The following is an 18198-nucleotide window of genomic DNA, read 5'->3' as shown; positions in this document are numbered from 1 at the left end:
ATTTACTGTAATACAAAAAATCCATAAAAACTGGAGAGGAGGAGACATCGTTAAAGATCTACTGAGAAATGAAATGCGATGGATCTTCGAATTAAAAACCCTTCATCCTCGTGGTCTAAATATAGACTTAGAACTAAATGCTTTTCTGGACTGACCAATATTCATATCATGTATACTAAATATTACAATTTCCAAATATTTCACATAAACCTCGTTATCAACTTTTGTCCTATTGATTTCTATTATTATTATTCGAAGCCCAGTTTTATAATTATTTTTTTATATATTTTTTTCTTTATTTCTATTCATTTTTATTGTTATTTTTATTTTTCATTTTATATTTATTTTTATTTATTTTTATTTTTATCTTTATTCTTATTTTTATATTTATTTTTATTTTTATTTAAATTTTTACCCATTTTTTCGAGTGGCACCTTGAAGATTAAGAACCCATGAGGTTCCCACCAAAAACCATGACGACACATCCGTCAATTAACTTCCTGTTTTATCATTAAAGTTTTGAATAAAAAAGCGGAATTTTTAAATAGACTGCATCCTTGAAAAAGTGCCCGTGCGGCATGAAATGCGTTGGAGCAGATACACAAGCCCACCTGCCTACCACACCTGAAGTACCCAGCAGCAGAAGATCTTGGAAGCTGTGCCGGGACGCCGGCGAAGAACGGGACCCGACAGCTGCATCCCCGCTGCCATACGGGAGAAGGTAAACAAAAGCCGCGGCACCACATAGCAGCCTCCGTGCTGCACCGCCGGCTTTTAGTTAGTGATAGACAGGGTCACGGGCAACTCCATCTAACTCATAAAAGAGTGTAAACATTGGTAAACCCAATCTTTTAACGCACATTTCTTTTACAGGTGTCCACTCGATATTTATATTTATTTTTATTTTCATTTTTATTTATTTTTATTTTCATTTTATATTTTTTATTTATTTTTTATTCATCTATATAGTGCACGTAACATAGAGCGCTCCAATACCTTTATTATTATAACCATTTATATATAGCGGAGCTGCCAATACAATACGAGCGCGGTCCACATCCCACCTCTACAAAATACAAAATAAGCAATTTACCTTTGGTTCTAGATAATTCTAACTACAGCAAAGTGTGCTTTACTGAAAGCAAGTCTGGTGTGCATAGAGAGATAGGTCTCCCCATAGCAAACCCATAATCTGGTGTACGTGTCCTTCTAGAATGGTTAGAAATCGTTAGCATAATATAACATAGACCACTCACACTGCAATTTCTAATTATTAATTATATTGGTCTAATACATGATGTGCCTCTTTTTATGTTTATCTTTATTACTATTATTATCCTTTATTTATATGGTGCCACAAAGGATCATCAGCGCCCAACAAATAAGCAAAACAGTAACTTACATTCTAATACAACAGAGGTCAAGTTTTAAATTTGATATACTTACTGGCGAAAGAGAACATTGTGTTGAGGACACATGCCAAGACTTTGCCGGATAGAGTCCATATGAGTCTGAATATTTCTGCCACGAATCCACACCGAACCAGATGTAGGCGGGAACAAGCCAGTTATTATAGACCTGTTTGGAGGATTAGCAGTTAGCACCAGTGATAAAACACAAATGCATCATGTGCACATGAAAATTATCTTCCACGCTCATCCAACCCAACTGCAGCCCAACCATATTTATAGCCCTAACTAACTGCACGTCGCACATCCTGACTGTTGGCATTCACAAAGTCAACATTTTGAAAATTTCGACATTATGTCAGTGTCAACCTTATGGAAGAAAAAGATGGTAGTGATTTAACACTACCCCTCCCGGTGCAAATAATGATGTAAAAGAATATGGGCCAGATTCTCTAAGCTTCAAAAGTGAAAAAATCCAGAGTGATAAACAGCCAGCCAGTGGCGTAACTATGGAAAAATCTCCCCCCCGCAACAACCCTTTTGCGTGCCCCCCGCCAGGTCGACCCCCTTACCCCCTGCACGTAGTGCCGCTGCGTCTGCCCAGGCACCTTCAGCCGGCGAATCAGTCTGCGCTGCGGCTCTCCGTCTCCCTGCTCCTGCTGTTATAAAAAACATGTCACTCAGAAAATGGCTGCCCCCGTACAGCAGACCGTTTTTAAGGATGCTAGAGGAGGCCTCCGCCTCCTCTAGCATCCTCAAAAACGGTCTGCATTAAGGGGGCAGCCATTTTCTGTGTTTCACCTTTTTTATTGCAGACGGAGCAGGGAGAGCAGGGAGACGGAGAGCCGGCAAAAGATCCCGTGGCAGACGCAGCAGAACGGTAACAATAGCCCCCTGCGGGGCGATATTTACGCCAGTGCAGCCAGCAAATCAGCTCCTACCTGCCATGTCACAGGCTGTGTTTGAAAAATATCAGGCAGGAGCTGATTGGCTGGCTGTTTATCACTCTCTATTTTATCACTTTTGAAGCTTAGAGAATCTGGCCCTATATGTCATATTTCCTTAATAATTTCCAAAAGCAGCAAATGGTAGGGAGTTAGTGAAGGGGCAATAAGTATATACATAGGCGTGCGCACGGGGGGTGCAGCACCTCCTAATCAGAGCCGACTGGCTGGCTCAGGGTAACAGCGGGGACCAGTAGCAGACTTGGACTCAATTTACAATGGCAGCAGCGGGTCTGAGGACCGGAGCTGCCTGTGAACTGTGGTCACGCCCCCTCAGTGCATTACTGGTCACACTGCCTTGAATGACAATTAGACAACGTCAGTACGGCCGCAGATAATGGATGAAGAAGCGCGGGAGTGTGTCCAGCCCTTGCCCCTGTCTGCGCCGTGCTGCGCTCCCCTGGCCGCAATCAGATGGTGCCTGCCAGCCAAATTGATGCTGCGCTGTGCACAGAGTGTAGGACTCGGTGGGGAGACAGACTGAAGCCAATGCCGGCACCCGCTGTGAGTGTAAGAAAAAGTTTTCCTGAGTGTGTGTATTTGTCGAGGGGGGAAGGGGGTGGGGGTTATTCTGTACTGGGGGGAGATGTTCTGTCTGTGGGGGAGAAGAACTATTTAGTGCTAAGGGGAGGAAGAGGCAATTATTACTAGATGTAATCAATATGTCTGAATAGGAGGGGACTATTCTATGCTAAGGGGAGATGATGAGCTATTAGTCGTTGCAGATATCTATCCAGCTTCACCATCATAATGCACCCCCCCTGCAGCTTACCCTAACCTTCCCTGCTAATTACTAACCCTCATACTGTCTCACTACTGCCTAACCCTACCCCCTCCTCCCCTGCCTTATTGTCCCTATTTTACAAAAAGCCCTGGCATAATGTGTAATGAGCATTGCGGTGTTTGGTATAATGTGTAAAGGGCATTACTGTGTTTGCCATTATGTGGAATGGGCATTAAGGTGTTTGGCATTATGTGGAATGGGCATTATGTTGGGAGGTATTATGTGGAATTAGCATTACTGTGTGCGGCATTATGTGTGATAGGCATTATGGTGTGTGGCATTATATTATGTGTAATGGGCCTTACAGTGTGTGGCATTATGTGTAATGGGCATTACAGTGTAAAATTTTGTAGCGCACCTTCGGTGCGCACTGCCAGTTTCCGGTGTGTGTGGTGGGGTATCATAAATTCTGAAGTGCATATACATAAATAAATCACCTTCTATTTAGTTTGCATTGTTGCCCAGTAGGCAGTGATGGACACGCCCAGTAGGCAGTGATGGACACGCCCATTAGGCGGTGATGGACATGCCCTTCCAATGGTGCATCCCCTAAAAAAATGGGCTGCGCACGCCTATGAGTATATATAAAGAGTATATCTCTTTAGACAGGGTGGTATGCAATTGTTCGGGGCATCCATAGTTTTATTAAGACTGATCATGCCCAGAAGTGCAGGGTTTCCACAAAATATGACAACACAATGACGATACGTGCCTGTACAGGCTGGTGCCCATTAAACAATTGAAATGCCCTCTTCTGGTGTAATTAAAGGTGTCCATACACTTATCTGATTTGGACCGCTTTTGGATGGGCTGAGAAATCGCCCCGAATCGGATGTGTTTGACAGCCCACCTGATCCGTGCGCATCTAGTCAGACCCTACAGATTGATCCTGCTACAGGTTCAATCTGTCGAGCCATCAGCGGTACATCACAGTTCTTTTTAGCACCCACGATGTGTTGGGTCCAATCAGAAGTACCGCTGGCACACAACTATGTGAAGAGTCGGGCAGTGGCGGTGTCTGGGCTGCGCGGAGCACCCGGGGGATGTGGATGCAGCGTTGCGGTGTGGCGGGCAGTCTGACTCCGCAGTGTCTGTGAAGTGCTGCTGAGCGGAGCTGTGACAGCAGAAATAAAAAAAATTAAATAGATTGGCTGAGAGATCTCAGCCAATCAGCGGCCGACCTATCTTTTGATTATTTTTTTTTTAATTCTGCCGCCACAGGTCTGCTCAGCATCACTTACTGGTCACTGCAGCATCTAGTGTATGGGGGCATTTACAGTACAGGCAAAGAAATGACAGACAACACCAGAACCTGTAATGAGAGGCAACATGAAAGTATGTCTCATATACAATGTATGTCTCGTATACAATGTATGTCTCATATACAAAGTTAAACAGATATAGGGCCAGATTCTCTAAGCTTCAAAAGTGATCAAATGGAGAGTGATAAACAGCCAGCCAATCAGCTCCTGCCTGACATGTCACAGACTATGTTTGAAAAATGTCAGACAGGGGGGGAGATTCTCTAAATAACAAATGCGGGAAAAACCCCGTTATCGGGGTTTTTACCGCATTTTGGGATGCTCTAGACATCCCCCGCCGGGTTAACGTGGCGGGGGGCATCGCCAAAAAAATCTGGCGATGCCCCATAGAAGCCAATGGGCTTCTACCGCATCCCTCCGCCGCCCCGCAACGACCCCCCGCCGCCCCGCACGGACTCCCGCCGCCCCGCATCGCCCCCTCCCCCCTCACCTGTGTCCGGGCAGCACAGCGCAGTGCTGCCCGGACCTGTGACCTCCTCCCTGCACTGATCCTCTTCCGGGTGCAGGGAGGAGAAGAGCCCGGCGCAGCAGCAGCAGCGCCGGGTGTGGGAGGGAGGGGGGAGCCGCCGGGACCTGCTGGGACCCGGCGACTCTCACCGCAAAGGACAGCTCTTAACGCAAGAGCTGTCCTTTGCTATAATTATCGCATATGTTACAACATATGCGATAATTATAATTGCGAAGACAGGCGAAGGGGGGCGGAGATTCTTAGAGAATCTCCCCCAGGAGCTGATTGGCTGGCTTTTTATCACTCTCCATTTTATCACTTTTGAAGCTTAGAGAATCTGGCCCATATTGCTTGGTGTTAATGTGTCATTATAAGCAAGAGAGGATTGCATGCGAATGGATCCTGTCCCTGCGTGCCAGATATACTGTACAGTGTGTAGCCAATAGGCTATATCGGGGTGTTAGGGTTCACATTTGGGAATGCTTTGCATTCTGAAAATTTATACATCTGACAGCATTGCAGCCCCCCTTAGAAACCTACGTGGTATGCATCTGTAGGTGGTGATTAAGGGATTGCAGCAGGTCTCTGAGATATCTGCTAATGTCCCACCTACATACAGTACATTCGGTGTTATACTAATGTTTGCAGCTAACCCCCAAAGAAATAGCCGGAAATATTGTTTGGTCCTGTGGCCGCAGACCCCAACCCACATGGAGAAGATGGCCTTCATGGCACTGAAGGGGTGTAACCCCTGGTGGACTTAAAATGTGTTTGAAGTATTCTTGGTGCAGGGCACAAGGCACAAAACATATACAAAATATATATTAAATCATACTTGCCTACTTTTGATTTCACCTCTCCGAGAGAAACCCAGAGAGGCAACACGTCAGGGGGCGGGGGCAAGGCTGACATCACGTGCCCCCCCCTTAATGCCGAAAACTGCTGTGATTCGCAGGCTGCGGAGAGGGGCGATCGCATCATTTAAGCCCCGCCCCATCACCGCGGACCCGCGATTTATGGTAATTAAACCAGCGGGCAAGGGGGAGCGGGGTCTATCACTAGAAAGCGGGAGACTTGCCCACCTTCCCGGGGGGCCGGGAGAAGGACCCGATTTTCGGGAGGCTCCCGGCCATTCCGGGAGGGTAGGCAAGCCTGTATTAAATGTATTTTTAAAAGTAAATTGCACTTACTTGTGACCTGGTGGACTAGAAGGAACCCAGAGCTCTCTGTGTGCTGCAAGACCCCCTGATATTTAAGGGAGCTAGTGGGGGAGGAAGGTGTGTGCTGTGTGTATGCATGCTGCGTATGTGTATATATGGTGTATGTGTCTGTGTGCACATGCTGTTTATATGTCTGTGTGTATTTGTTGTCTGTACATATGCTATGTGTGTGTGTATTTATATATGCTGTATGTAAATGTGCTATATATATATAAACACATGACGGTCGTACGTACGCACATACATGTATGGAAACCCCCCATGGAAATCCTGCATTTGCCACCGCCTATTGGTCAGGTCCAAAGACACCAGAACCATGTCTGTGGTCGCAAGGGACATAGCTAGTGAGGGCAGCAGGGCTTAAATGACGCAGTCACGGGCCCATAGGAAAACAATTTTAAAACAAAAGTCAGCTATCAATCACTGTGATATTCAGACCACTCAGAGAAATGTGGTTCATCATTCGATGGTCGGCGACCATCAGAGGATGGGGGAGGTTTCCACAGATGGGGGAGTGGTTCACATGAAACATCCACTCGCGGTCCATTCACTCGGCATCTTACGGCATTCGGATGGTGTGAGCGATCCGTACGGTAGATGGGGCTAAGAACACTCGGTGGCCATCCGAAATACGCATCTGACAGAGTCAACTAGAATAAGGGCCTTAGTGACTTTGGTGCTGTTGTATTGAAGAAGAAGTATAACTTACAGTATTGTTGTTTTCCCAGCTCCATTGTGCCCTAAGAAAGCTGTAATCTGCCCTTCATAAAATGTGATGGTTATCCTGTCCACAGCTGGCTTGTACGTGTTCTTATAGATTTTCACCAGATCTTGAATATACACGCCTGGTACCATCCCTGGTGGTTCTGGTTCAAAAAATGAATTTCCTTGGAATGAAATGAGAGAATTATAAATATTGTCACCTTGAAGTAAAGCTGCCTGACAGTGAGATACTGTAGGTCTGTATAGACAAGTAACATACTTGTCTATCTTGAACAACCCAGATTGCACCCACATTTTTTTTCACATTCTCAGCCCTATTTATGAAAAAAAGCTGATTCAAATTCGCACTAAGAGCCTAATTCAGACCTGATCGCAGGACAAATTTGTTCTCAAAATGGGCAAAACCATGTGCACTGCAGTAGGGGCAAATGTAATTTGTGCAGACTCAGAGAGAGTTAGATTTGGGTGAGTTATTTTGTTTCCGTGCAGGGTAAATATACTGTCTGCTTTATTTTTACACTGTAAATTAGATTTCAGTTTAAACACACCCCACCCAAATCTAACTCTCTCTGCTTATGTTACATCTGCCTCAGCTGCAGTGCAGCATGGTTTTGCCCATTTTGAGAACAAATTTGGCCTGCTATCAGGTCTGAAATAGACCCTTAATCCTATAGGTGGAGCTTTGTGATAATCCTTAGCCTAAACACTAAAAATGTAACATCTTGGTAACAAAGCTGTAATGGGGCCTACACACAGTGACTATGCTGAGCGATCTGAGCAATGTAGACCACTCAGATCGCTCAGCAAGATTGCCCAGCAAGATCACTCAGTGCACAACACTGCACAGCGATTTGTCAGCGCTGTGTGCTAAGCGATCTGTCAGGGCTAGTGTTCTCCGGTGAGAACACTGGGCCTGACTGGCAATCTAACTAGATTTATCCTGCCGCATATCGCTATCACTATGGCCCCTACAAATGGAGTAATGTAGAGTCATTTTCTAAGCAATCTAGTGAGATCGCTTAGAAAATGGGCTGAAATTGCCCCGTGTGTAGGGGCCTTAACAATGGTAACAGATATGGTAATTTGTACATGCATTTCCAGCTATTTAGACCATGGACACGTTGTGAAAGATTGTACTATTCTATTTTGTGGAAAATTGATGATTTTAATACTGTGGCTAACTGCTAAACTAGAACCTTTAATAAATCATAATTATTATTGAGGGATTTACATAAAGGGGGAAATTTACTAAGATGGGAATTAGACTTCACATGTGATGTTGTTATAGGCAAACAATCAGAAAGTACTTCTAATTTATTTAGCACCCTCTAGAAGATAGTAGACAGGATCTGATTGGTTGCCCATAGCAACATCACATGTGAAGTCTTATTCCGATTTTAGTAAATTTCCCCCAAAATACCTGGATTAAAGTAAGAGAGTAAGTAAATTGAACCACCATTTCAACTCACAACACTCATAATTTATACAACAAATAATTCGGAATCTGCAGCTAGACAATAAAATTCATCAAACCAATACACCTTTATGTTGGCAGGATTGTGGCAAATAATTTGATTTATTTTTGGCCTTATGATTTCTACATTCTGAAATGATGGTGATGCCTTAAACTACATACATACTAGAGGGCATATTTACCCAGCCAATCTGACAGGTAATCGCTGCGCATATAATGCACACACTGGAAAAATCATTAGATAGTGGGCAGATTACAAATGGATTTGCAGCTAATCGCCGAACCACCAATTTGCATTTTTGCATGGGGCGGGATATCAATCCAAATATTAACAGCCCAGGGATCAGGTCTTGACTAGGCTCTTAATTTAAATAGATCTGATTAGTATTTATGCCTCCTGTTGGACTGGTCAGGATTATCAGGTAGCTGTGAAGCTAGGTTTACTCTCTCCGAATCTGATGTCTATGGGCTGAAGCCGATTGAGTTCACATGATTGTGATCCTGGATATGCGCACATTTGAAATTTGGACCGGAAGGGAGACCATCCTGGACATACTGTAGGGTTACTACTACTACTACTACCACTACTACTACTATCACCACCACACAAAAGGTAGGTGACAATTTAAGAATTTTGGTTTATCATTGGATCTACTACCAGGACACATTACTCGTCCCAACACATAATATTGTATTGCTATAGGCTTTTACCATACGCCGCTTCATCCTTATCATGTCTCTCCTTTTCCTCTTCATCCTTCTTTTGCTTCTCTTCTTTCTCCTTCTCTCTTTTAGCTTTATGTTTGCAAGTATCCTTATCCTTAAGTTTGTTATCATAGACAACTTTTTCTGGTATGTCTTCTATAACATCCACAGGCGGGCGAATTGGAGGTTTATCTAAGGATATATACCGCATTTCAGATAATTAATTGGCAATAAAATGTATATTCAGTTTACCTTAAACATTTAAAATACCTGCAAACATTGCGGCTTTGTAATATGCATCTGTTTGTACCATGCACTTTATACTTACCTCAAGTCTTCAGTTACAGCTTTTACTATGAGCTGCAATAAATACAGACTCTTTATAAATGCATGGTAGCCTCATGCCACTAGGTAACAGGTCCCATCGGGTGGTTCCGGTTGATAGATCACCAGTGTCTAGATAGACAGTCAATAGGTCAACAACAAAAGGATGACGTGCAATAAGTCAACAGAAGTTTTTTAAATTCTTTTCCTTTTAGAATTTTTTTTATCTACATTGACTACAATGGTAAAATGTGCTTGGTGAAGAACCTGCAGAGCGATCCTCAAAGTCTGAAGTATGGTGAGCGAAGCAAAAAAAGCGAGGGTATGTGTTACCCCATGTCAGCAAGTGTCAACATTGACCTAAAAATTCAGAAAATTCTTATGTTGACCTTTTCATGTGTCAGCCTTTCTCATCTCAATCTTTTGACCATGTTGATCTTTTTTTGTGTCGACCTATTGACTGTACTGCCACTGCGGCGCCGAGTTTCTTTATTACATTATCAATGGCTATACCACACACAGCCTGGCAGCCATTGATGATAATGATGATTACCATGTATGGCTGTGTAGTACAAATTTTGTACCACATGCATGCATACATGGTAATAATCATCATCATCATCAATTGCTGCCAGGCTGTGTACTGTACTAGCAGGATATATCATCAATGTATGGGGGTACAGTGTGTATTACAATTATATGATTTCCTTCCTTTCAAATCACTGAGGTAACGTCGGCGTATCTAAATATATTTTGCAGTAAAAGGTAAAAAAGTTCCTTGACCCCTTGTCTAGACCCCTTGCCGGTACTTATGTAGTATCTGGACACCCGATTATCACATCGCATCCGACCAAATCGCAAGTGGCGAGCGTAGCGAGCCACCGAGCCCGAAGCCTGGAGAGCGCAGCGAGCCCCGCGAGGGGACGCGGATTCGTTAAAAAGTATTCCGCATCCCCTCGCGGGGCTCGCTGCGCTCGCCACGCTTCGGGCTCGGTGGCTCGCTACGCTCGCCACCGGTTTATATCCAACTCCATGCGTAGTTGGATAGTGGGGAAATGAAAAGGACCCTTTTTCCCATAGAATCCTATGTTAAAATGGACTCAGTCCATTTTAACATTGAATCCTATGGAAAAATCGGGTCCATCGCATCGCATGCGATTTGGTCGCATGCGATGTGATGCGATGGACCAGATTTTTTAATCGGGCGTCCAGATACTACATAAGTACCCCCTTGCCTATTTCACAGTGTGTAACCCAAATGTTGTCACTAGGGATGCCAATCCAGGGCATTTTTTCAATCCCGGGAATCTGGATTGAAAAAATTTGCATCCCTAAAAGAAAAATGCCCTGCCCCCCACAATTATTTACCGCAAGGAGGATGCAGCCAGCGGGTGTGACGGGCATTGGGAGTGGTCGGCGGCAGGCAATTGGCCACTGGGAGAGCTGAGGAGCACCAAGAGCTGGGAGCACAATCGTCCGCTGGGAGCGCTGATCGGCAGTTGGAGAGTTCCGGCGTCAGAGATGCGGCCTGCGCAGCCTGACCTATGACCAAGTCACACTGGGCAGTGCGCAGACTGCACGCCGGGGTCGGGAACAGCTGGGCAGCGTCTGAGTGGGTGCAGTCTAATTCCGAAATACTCCAATCCTGGGATTGAAATCCCAAACATTTTGGGGCCACATCCCGGGAACCTGCCGATCCTGATCCCGGGATTTGTCACCAAATGGAAGGTTTTCTAAAGTGGTGGGAAGTACTCTGCACATTTCTCCAGCACCCAACTGGAGGATCACAAGCAACAAGCCTAGACCCATCAGCAGATGTCCCACTAAAACATCACAACAGTGTCAATAAAATAAGAGTTGGTTCAATCTAGAGACAATTACACAAAATAAAGCCATTCCTTATCTGGGGCACTTGTAATGTCATATAAATGGTGGCATTTTCTATGCTTTTAGCTGGGCTATGTATGGTTTATAAGTATGTTTTCTTTCAAGCATTTTAAAGCATTTATTTTTTCATTACACCTGTCACAATTACACATTTCCAATTTCAGCGTATTGCAAATGTGTTCCCCTACCCTCTAAGCTTACAAAAATGTCATTAGAAATGGCAGGGCCTGATGCTAGTAGAGGTAATTCCAAGCATGTGAACATTGGGTCTTATATGTAAAAGATGCACCTGATGATGGGTCATACCACAACAACCTGGAGTTTGAACTGTGTATAAAGTACAGCTGTTGAAAAATGTGACCCTTTGGGGTAAATGTAATAGGGTCAGGGAAGTCGGTGGTGCAGGAGTTTGTCCAAGAATGGACATATTTAATTAAGTGGCAATCATTTACAAAGCAAAACCAACATGGGACCTCCAGCTTCTCTGATCAGTTTAGATTTATCCTTATATGTCCATATTGTCATGAAATCCTAAAATCATTTAAATACTATTTTAATAGGTTCTATGGGCCTTATTCTAGTTCACTTTTTCTGACAAAATCCTTCTTAGATGGACAAAACCATGTGCACTGCAGGTGGGGCAGATGTTACTTGTGCAAAGATAATTAGATTTGGGTGGGGTTTTACTTCAAAGTGAGATCTGTATTGCATTGTAAAAATAAAGCAGTCAGTATTTTCCCTGCACAGAAACAAAATAACTCAACCAAATCTTATTATCTCTGCACATTTTACATCTGCCCCCTGCAGTGCACATGGGCCCTTATTCTGATCGGTGCGGCCAGGACCGTGCGTGGATCACCCCCCTTGCGGGCTCGCTTCGCTCGCCACACAGCGGGCCCGGTGGTCACCCACGGAGGGAGAATGTGTCGGTATTTCGGCGGTCGGGATTCCGGCGTCGGGATTCTGAACGCCGGGATCCCGACCGCCGGGATATTAACTGCATCCCATCCCAGACATGTTCTAGGTCATTTAACCTCAATGTTTCATACAGTTTTCTGTACGTGTTCTTACCTGCTCCATATTCATGGTTGTCCTCCATATGTTCATGGATCGACAGCTCTGTTTGTACTGAATCAGCTGTTGGTGACAAATCATAAAAATGTATTTAACATTAAGGTGGAGAAACAATTAGCAATGTGATTCCATCAGAAATCTTTGAACTCTATATGTACTCAGTTGGTATATATTTATAGCTACTGTAGCTTGTACACTCATTGATCGTCTTTCGCTAAGACCACCATGTTTGCCATGGTGGTGCTATCGACAATTTTTGACATTTGGGATAGGAAAAAGGATGAGTTAGGTGCAGAAAAAGAAGGTGAGATGACAATAAGTAAGGTATTAATGAATTGTATGTTCAGGATCCCTAGGGTGGGTCTGGCAAGTGAACACAGTAAATGTTCGAGAATTGGTCTGCAATATTTTGGGAATACTTTTTACCACATCTTGGTATATATAACCCATAGTAAAATTCATGGTGGATTGTATCATAAATGTATAAATTCATACCGATTTAGATGATGTATGTAAATATGATGACACAAATGATGTGTGTAAATATGTGTGCCTGTTATGTATATTTTGTTTAAAATAAAGAGGTTTTGATGTCTATGGTCCTGCTAGGAGGGGGAGTCGGCCACAGAAGCGATATCAATGGCTTTCAATGAATGGATTCAAACTTGCAGGGGAGACGAGGTGCCCCTTTGGGAGCAGGAGCCCGGCGGCAGATGACTCCATTTCCTCCCACAGTTACGCCTCTGCACTGTACTGCTAATGTTGTACTGTCTGCTGGACAGAAACGTGCTCTGTATCCTTGGAACAAGACAGCCACAAGCAAAAATAAACTTTAAAGACAAGCTTATATCCTATTACTGTCTACTAAAATGAGCTCACTTTCTCTGAATTTGATTCTTGTCATTAGCATCAAAGTCATTCAGATGGCTCAGTTCCTAATAATTCTATAATAATAATTGTAGCCTATTAGGAGTTCAAAGAAACCAATAATATTCCCACTCTACTCCATCTAATCTCTTTACCAGGGCTCACAATGACTCTACATTGTATTTTTATCTAAGTAGATTTGTATAAAACATTGCTTACCATCCCCCTCATAGGGGGGCATAAATGAACACCAATATGTTGGCAGGAATGCAAAGTACCATGGTTTTGGGATGCCGTATTCCCCTAAAAGACATAAAATTGTATATTAATACAGGAGATGTACAGGGCCTGATTAAAGGTTCCAGGTGCCCTAGGCGAATCCATATGTAGCTCCCATTTTAAACACACATATATGAGCACTCAGGGATTTGCCATTCATACTGCCCATGGGCATGTAATGAAGGTTATACAACTGGCATGTAGGATCTAATGCTTGTGGCGTGTGAGGAGACTTTGGCTTTAGGCTGCCCAGCTGGTGTTGTAGCACAATGTACATAAAGTAATGGTTCTATCAGTAAGTTACATTGGCACAGCCATCTGGCAGTCACCTTAAGAGACCAATATTATTTATTAATTATATTTAAAGGATAATATTATTTGCTAATTCAAATTTAATAATTGGTGTTTATAAATACTTTATGACAGAACAATTGTTGTATTTATTTATTGTTAAAAATTATTCCATTAAAAGTATAATAAATGCTGTCCCCGTCGTATATTTTTTTAAAACACCAAAATGTATCCCTTTGGCACTAGAAATTTTCTGATCTTTAAAAATTGGTGTGTGTGTCATTATAGGTTCACACTGTATAGGCTTCACAGGAAAGCAGGAAGATCCAAGAGCTCCAACTAAAAGAGTTGATTATTGTGCCTGAAAATGGACTTGGCCTCGGTAGAGTGGGCGTGGCTTCACAGGAATGTCACTGCTGCAAGCCACGTCCCCATTTATCATCACTATGGGGGCATGGCCAGCACTGCGAGAGCTTCTGGCTATGCCCCCTGCCCCTTTGTCTTACGGAATAGGTGCCTTGCACCTGCCAAGGGGGTGGGGGTGAGTGCGTGACATCACTGAACGATATAGTTCAGAGTGTATGCAGTTGTACTATATCGCTATTCCATGCGGCACTGCCAATATAGTTTACAATATCTGCCCAGTGTGTACCCATTTATTAGATTGTTCAGCAAATAAATATATATTTTTGATCTGAATTTATTAGGGAGCTCAAGGACTTACAGTACATAATCAGTATGTAATCCAATAGTCCATACTATATTTTTAGCATGTAGTTTATTAGAGCAAGTAAAGAGTCACATACACAGTATGCACTATCAAAATGGATAATATCTAAAAATAGGTGAATGATTAAATTAATAGTTTAAACATTAAGAGGGTATTGAATCCCCACCACTATTTTCGACGGGGAAAATAGCAGTGGGCTTTATTCAACGCTGCCTTCCCTGACAGCATTGAAGAGGAAGATAGACAGAATGGGCCGATGGCCCCTTTTGCCAATAATGGCCGTGAAATGTCGCTATCACGCTCAAATCTTGACAATCCATGGCCGTTTATGTTTAGAGGAACTAAAAACTACATTTATCTCAGAACGAGACATTATCAGAAAGTCTGTATACTTGTCCACCTGGTACAATATGTATGTCTTGGAGACCGGGAAGCCTCCCTTTTAAACCCTAACGTCACTGAGAAATACGATACATTCTATATTGTCTTCAGATCATTATTTATAACTTTGTACTGTGGTCCATGTTAACCCTAGTGCCGATGTTTTTTTTTTTTATGTGAAGTGTACCCGTGATGAGATGTTTATTGAACCTGTTATGCAATGTCAAATTTTTTTAATGCTTCAATAAAAATTATATTAAAAAAAAAAAAAACTACATTTATATCAACTATTGAAATCAACTTTGTTTTATAAAAAAACTAAATACATTTAGACAACCAACTGTGTTCTAACTGTCGAACATATTTTATTATGCAGTGGCTTGAAGGAGTGCATGGTCTCTGCAGATTCAATGAGTTTGGCCATCTATATGGAATCTGCTGAAAATGTCCCTCCAAAAATGTCCAACGCCTTGTAGGAGACAGATGCAATAGGTCCTTACTGGACAGATGGATAGATCCTAGAGATCCGAATGGGTAGCTTGTTACCCACTTATAACAAGCAATAACCTACTGCCAATGAATAAGAAACCCCTGGACACAAGCATGAAACCCCTAGCAATGAGCATGTAAAGCCTGGCAACAAGCATGTAACCCCTGACAATGAGCATGAACCACTGGCAAGAGCATGTAACTCCTGGCAATGAGCATGAAACTCCTGGCAATGAGCATGAAACGCCTGGCAATGAGTATGTAGGTAAAATAATTATAATAAATGTATGGGAGCTAATTGACTCCTAACAAAAATTAACCTTAGAATGTCTGTGTGTGCGTGTTCATGTGGTAGGGAATATAGATTGTAAGCTCCACAGTTGCAGGGACTGATGTGAATGTTCAACTATACTCTGTAAAATAGGAATAAAATAGGCTAGAGGAAGATTGTTAGAGGTGCAACTACATAGACTAGGTTAATTAAGACGTTTAGTTTACTTTTTACTCCTGGATTTCTATTTTTTTTACTTTTTCAGTACAGTGTACCTTAGACACGTAGTCACCTTTACACTTATTATACCTTCTACACAGTGTAAACACTGACTGTAATTTATATAAAACACTAGCACGAGTATATAAATATAAGAATTAAGACGTTAAGCACAGTCAAGTTAAGATACGATAAACACAAATATAAAGCAAGAACCCACAAGATAAGTGCACTTTGGATAGACATGTGGAGCGCAGGGGTTTTGGACACTGACCCACAAATTAAGGGGAAAAAGGAAACAAAATGCCTGGAGTTCACAGCTACATGCACTGTAGGCCTGTCTGTGTACAGGTGATTTTTATTGTTTGTACTATGCCATCCTCCTGCTCTATACTTGGTCAAATTTAAAGAATATTTTGTATACTAGGTGATTCATCGCGCCCTACGGGCGCTCTTCACACTGTCGTAAGGGGCTGCGCCCCTTTAATTTGTGAACGTTTGTATATGAGAAATATGTTAGAATTGTATGAAAGATGCCCTGTATTGCAACTTGGGTGTCCGCGAATCGCGGGAGGGGGGGTCGCGGGGGGTGCCGCGAATTGTGGGAGGGGGGGGGTCGCGGGGGGTGCCGCGAATTGCGGGAGGGGGGTTGAGGGGGGTGGTTGCTGCCAATAGCGGGAGGGGTTGCAGAGAATCACGGGGGGGGGGGTTGTGGCAAACCGTGGGAGGGGGGGTCGCGGGGGGTGTGCCGCAAATCGCGGGAGGGGGGGTCACGGGGTGGGGTGCCGCGAATCGCGGGAGGGGGGGGTCGCAGGGGGTGTGTGTGTGCCGTGAATCGCGGGAGTGGGGGTTGCGGGGTGGGGGTGTGACGCGAATCGCCACAAGAAAAAATCAACACAGAAAGGTCAACACATGTAAATGTTGACATAAGTGTGGCACTTCATTGGTGTCCATGTCGACACATGAGAATGAATATGAAAACATTCAAAAAATGAAAAATAAATCTTCAAAAACTCATGTCAACCTTTTTCATTGTCGACCATAGCCATGTCAGTGTTTTGCATGTGCCATTTAATCCTGGGGCTGCCGCGAATCGCGCGGGGGGGTGCCGCGAATCGCGGGAGGGCGGGGTTCACGGGGGTTCCGGTGGGGGGTTGCCGCGAATTGTGGGAGGGGTGCCGCGAATCGTAAATGTCAACATGTAAATGTTGACATAAGTGATGCACTTCATTGGTGTCCATGTCGACACATGACAATGAATATGAAAACATAAAAAAACCTGGTGGCTGTGGAGTAGCAGTGCTGGGCAACATGGTGAGGCAGAGGGTTCGGGCACTGTCTGTGGGCTCACTGGGCTGGTTCTCTGTCATGTGAGTCAGTCATGTGAGTCAGAGGCTCCACCCAGCGTTATACACACACTCACACACTTTGAGTGACAGATGTAGCCAAATATATAAGAGATAAAGGAAAAATTGCAAAAATAAAGATTGAATAAAAAAAAAAAAAAAAAAGTTTCCCCTGGCTGTGGAGTAACCCTGCTGGCTGTTTGGTCCCGCTGCTGGTTGTCAAAATACGGGGGACCCCTATTTACATGGTCCCCCGTATTTTGGGAACCAGGTCTGGCCCATGAGCTTGGTGCTGGTTGTAGAAATCCTGAGGAACCCCAACTTGTTTTCCCCCTGAATTTCTAAAACCAGGACCAGGTCTTTGAGCCCAGGGCTGGTTATAGCCGTGGGAGGGACCCCACCTCGTTTTTTAAAATGCCACTGGGAGCTACAGTACATCGCAGCAGCCGTGGCATTTCTCGTGTGGCTCATCTGTGATTGCATTTTATAAAAGCTAATGCCTGTGTTAATTAATACAGCCGGTGCCCAGTGTCTTACTGATATTTTGATACATCTACCAAGCAAACAAGTCACAAAGTTTAACCCCTTCACGACATTTGACGTATATATACGTCATGGCCGGGAAGTACTTCCCGACCGTTGACGTATATATACGTCATGGCTTAAAACTGTCACTGCGTCTAGAGACGCAGTGACAGAGGGACGATGTCTGCTGTCCCTGACAGCAGACATGTCCGTGCATCCCCCCGTCGGCGATCGCTGTGATTGGCTGTTCATTGTGAACAGCCATTCACAGCGTTTTCTGTGTCACCGGCGAATAACGTTCGCCGGTGACACGGGATCGGAGGTGATTGGTGCTGTAAAGTACAGCACCAATCACCGCGGGGTGTAAGGGTGACACTGGTGTCACCCCACCTCACCCCTCCCGCCCCCAAAGGCCGTGATTGGTTC

At 43.9% G+C, this 18198-nt stretch overlaps 1 protein-coding gene across 1 annotated transcript in view; it reads right to left on the bottom strand.

The window, feature by feature from the left end:
- The window catches only part of ABCA4 (ATP binding cassette subfamily A member 4), a 227808-nt gene that overhangs the window by 115361 nt on the left and 94249 nt on the right, over window positions 1-18198 (bottom strand). The window contains exons 18-22 of the mRNA XM_083157071.1: window positions 13461-13544; window positions 12372-12437; window positions 9096-9281; window positions 6897-7074; window positions 1447-1578 (exon numbers count right to left, since the gene is read on the bottom strand). Coding sequence (XP_083013197.1) covers window positions 1447-1578; window positions 6897-7074; window positions 9096-9281; window positions 12372-12437; window positions 13461-13544 — 646 coding nt within the window. The remainder of the gene's footprint in view (window positions 1-1446; window positions 1579-6896; window positions 7075-9095; window positions 9282-12371; window positions 12438-13460; window positions 13545-18198) is intronic.

The sequence above is a fragment of the Crinia signifera genome, chromosome 8, assembly GCF_055691185.1.
Source record: "Crinia signifera chromosome 8, ASM5569118v1, whole genome shotgun sequence".
In the NCBI taxonomy this organism is placed as follows: domain Eukaryota; kingdom Metazoa; phylum Chordata; class Amphibia; order Anura; family Myobatrachidae; genus Crinia; species Crinia signifera.
This window is presented reverse-complemented; position numbering and strand designations above follow the sequence as displayed.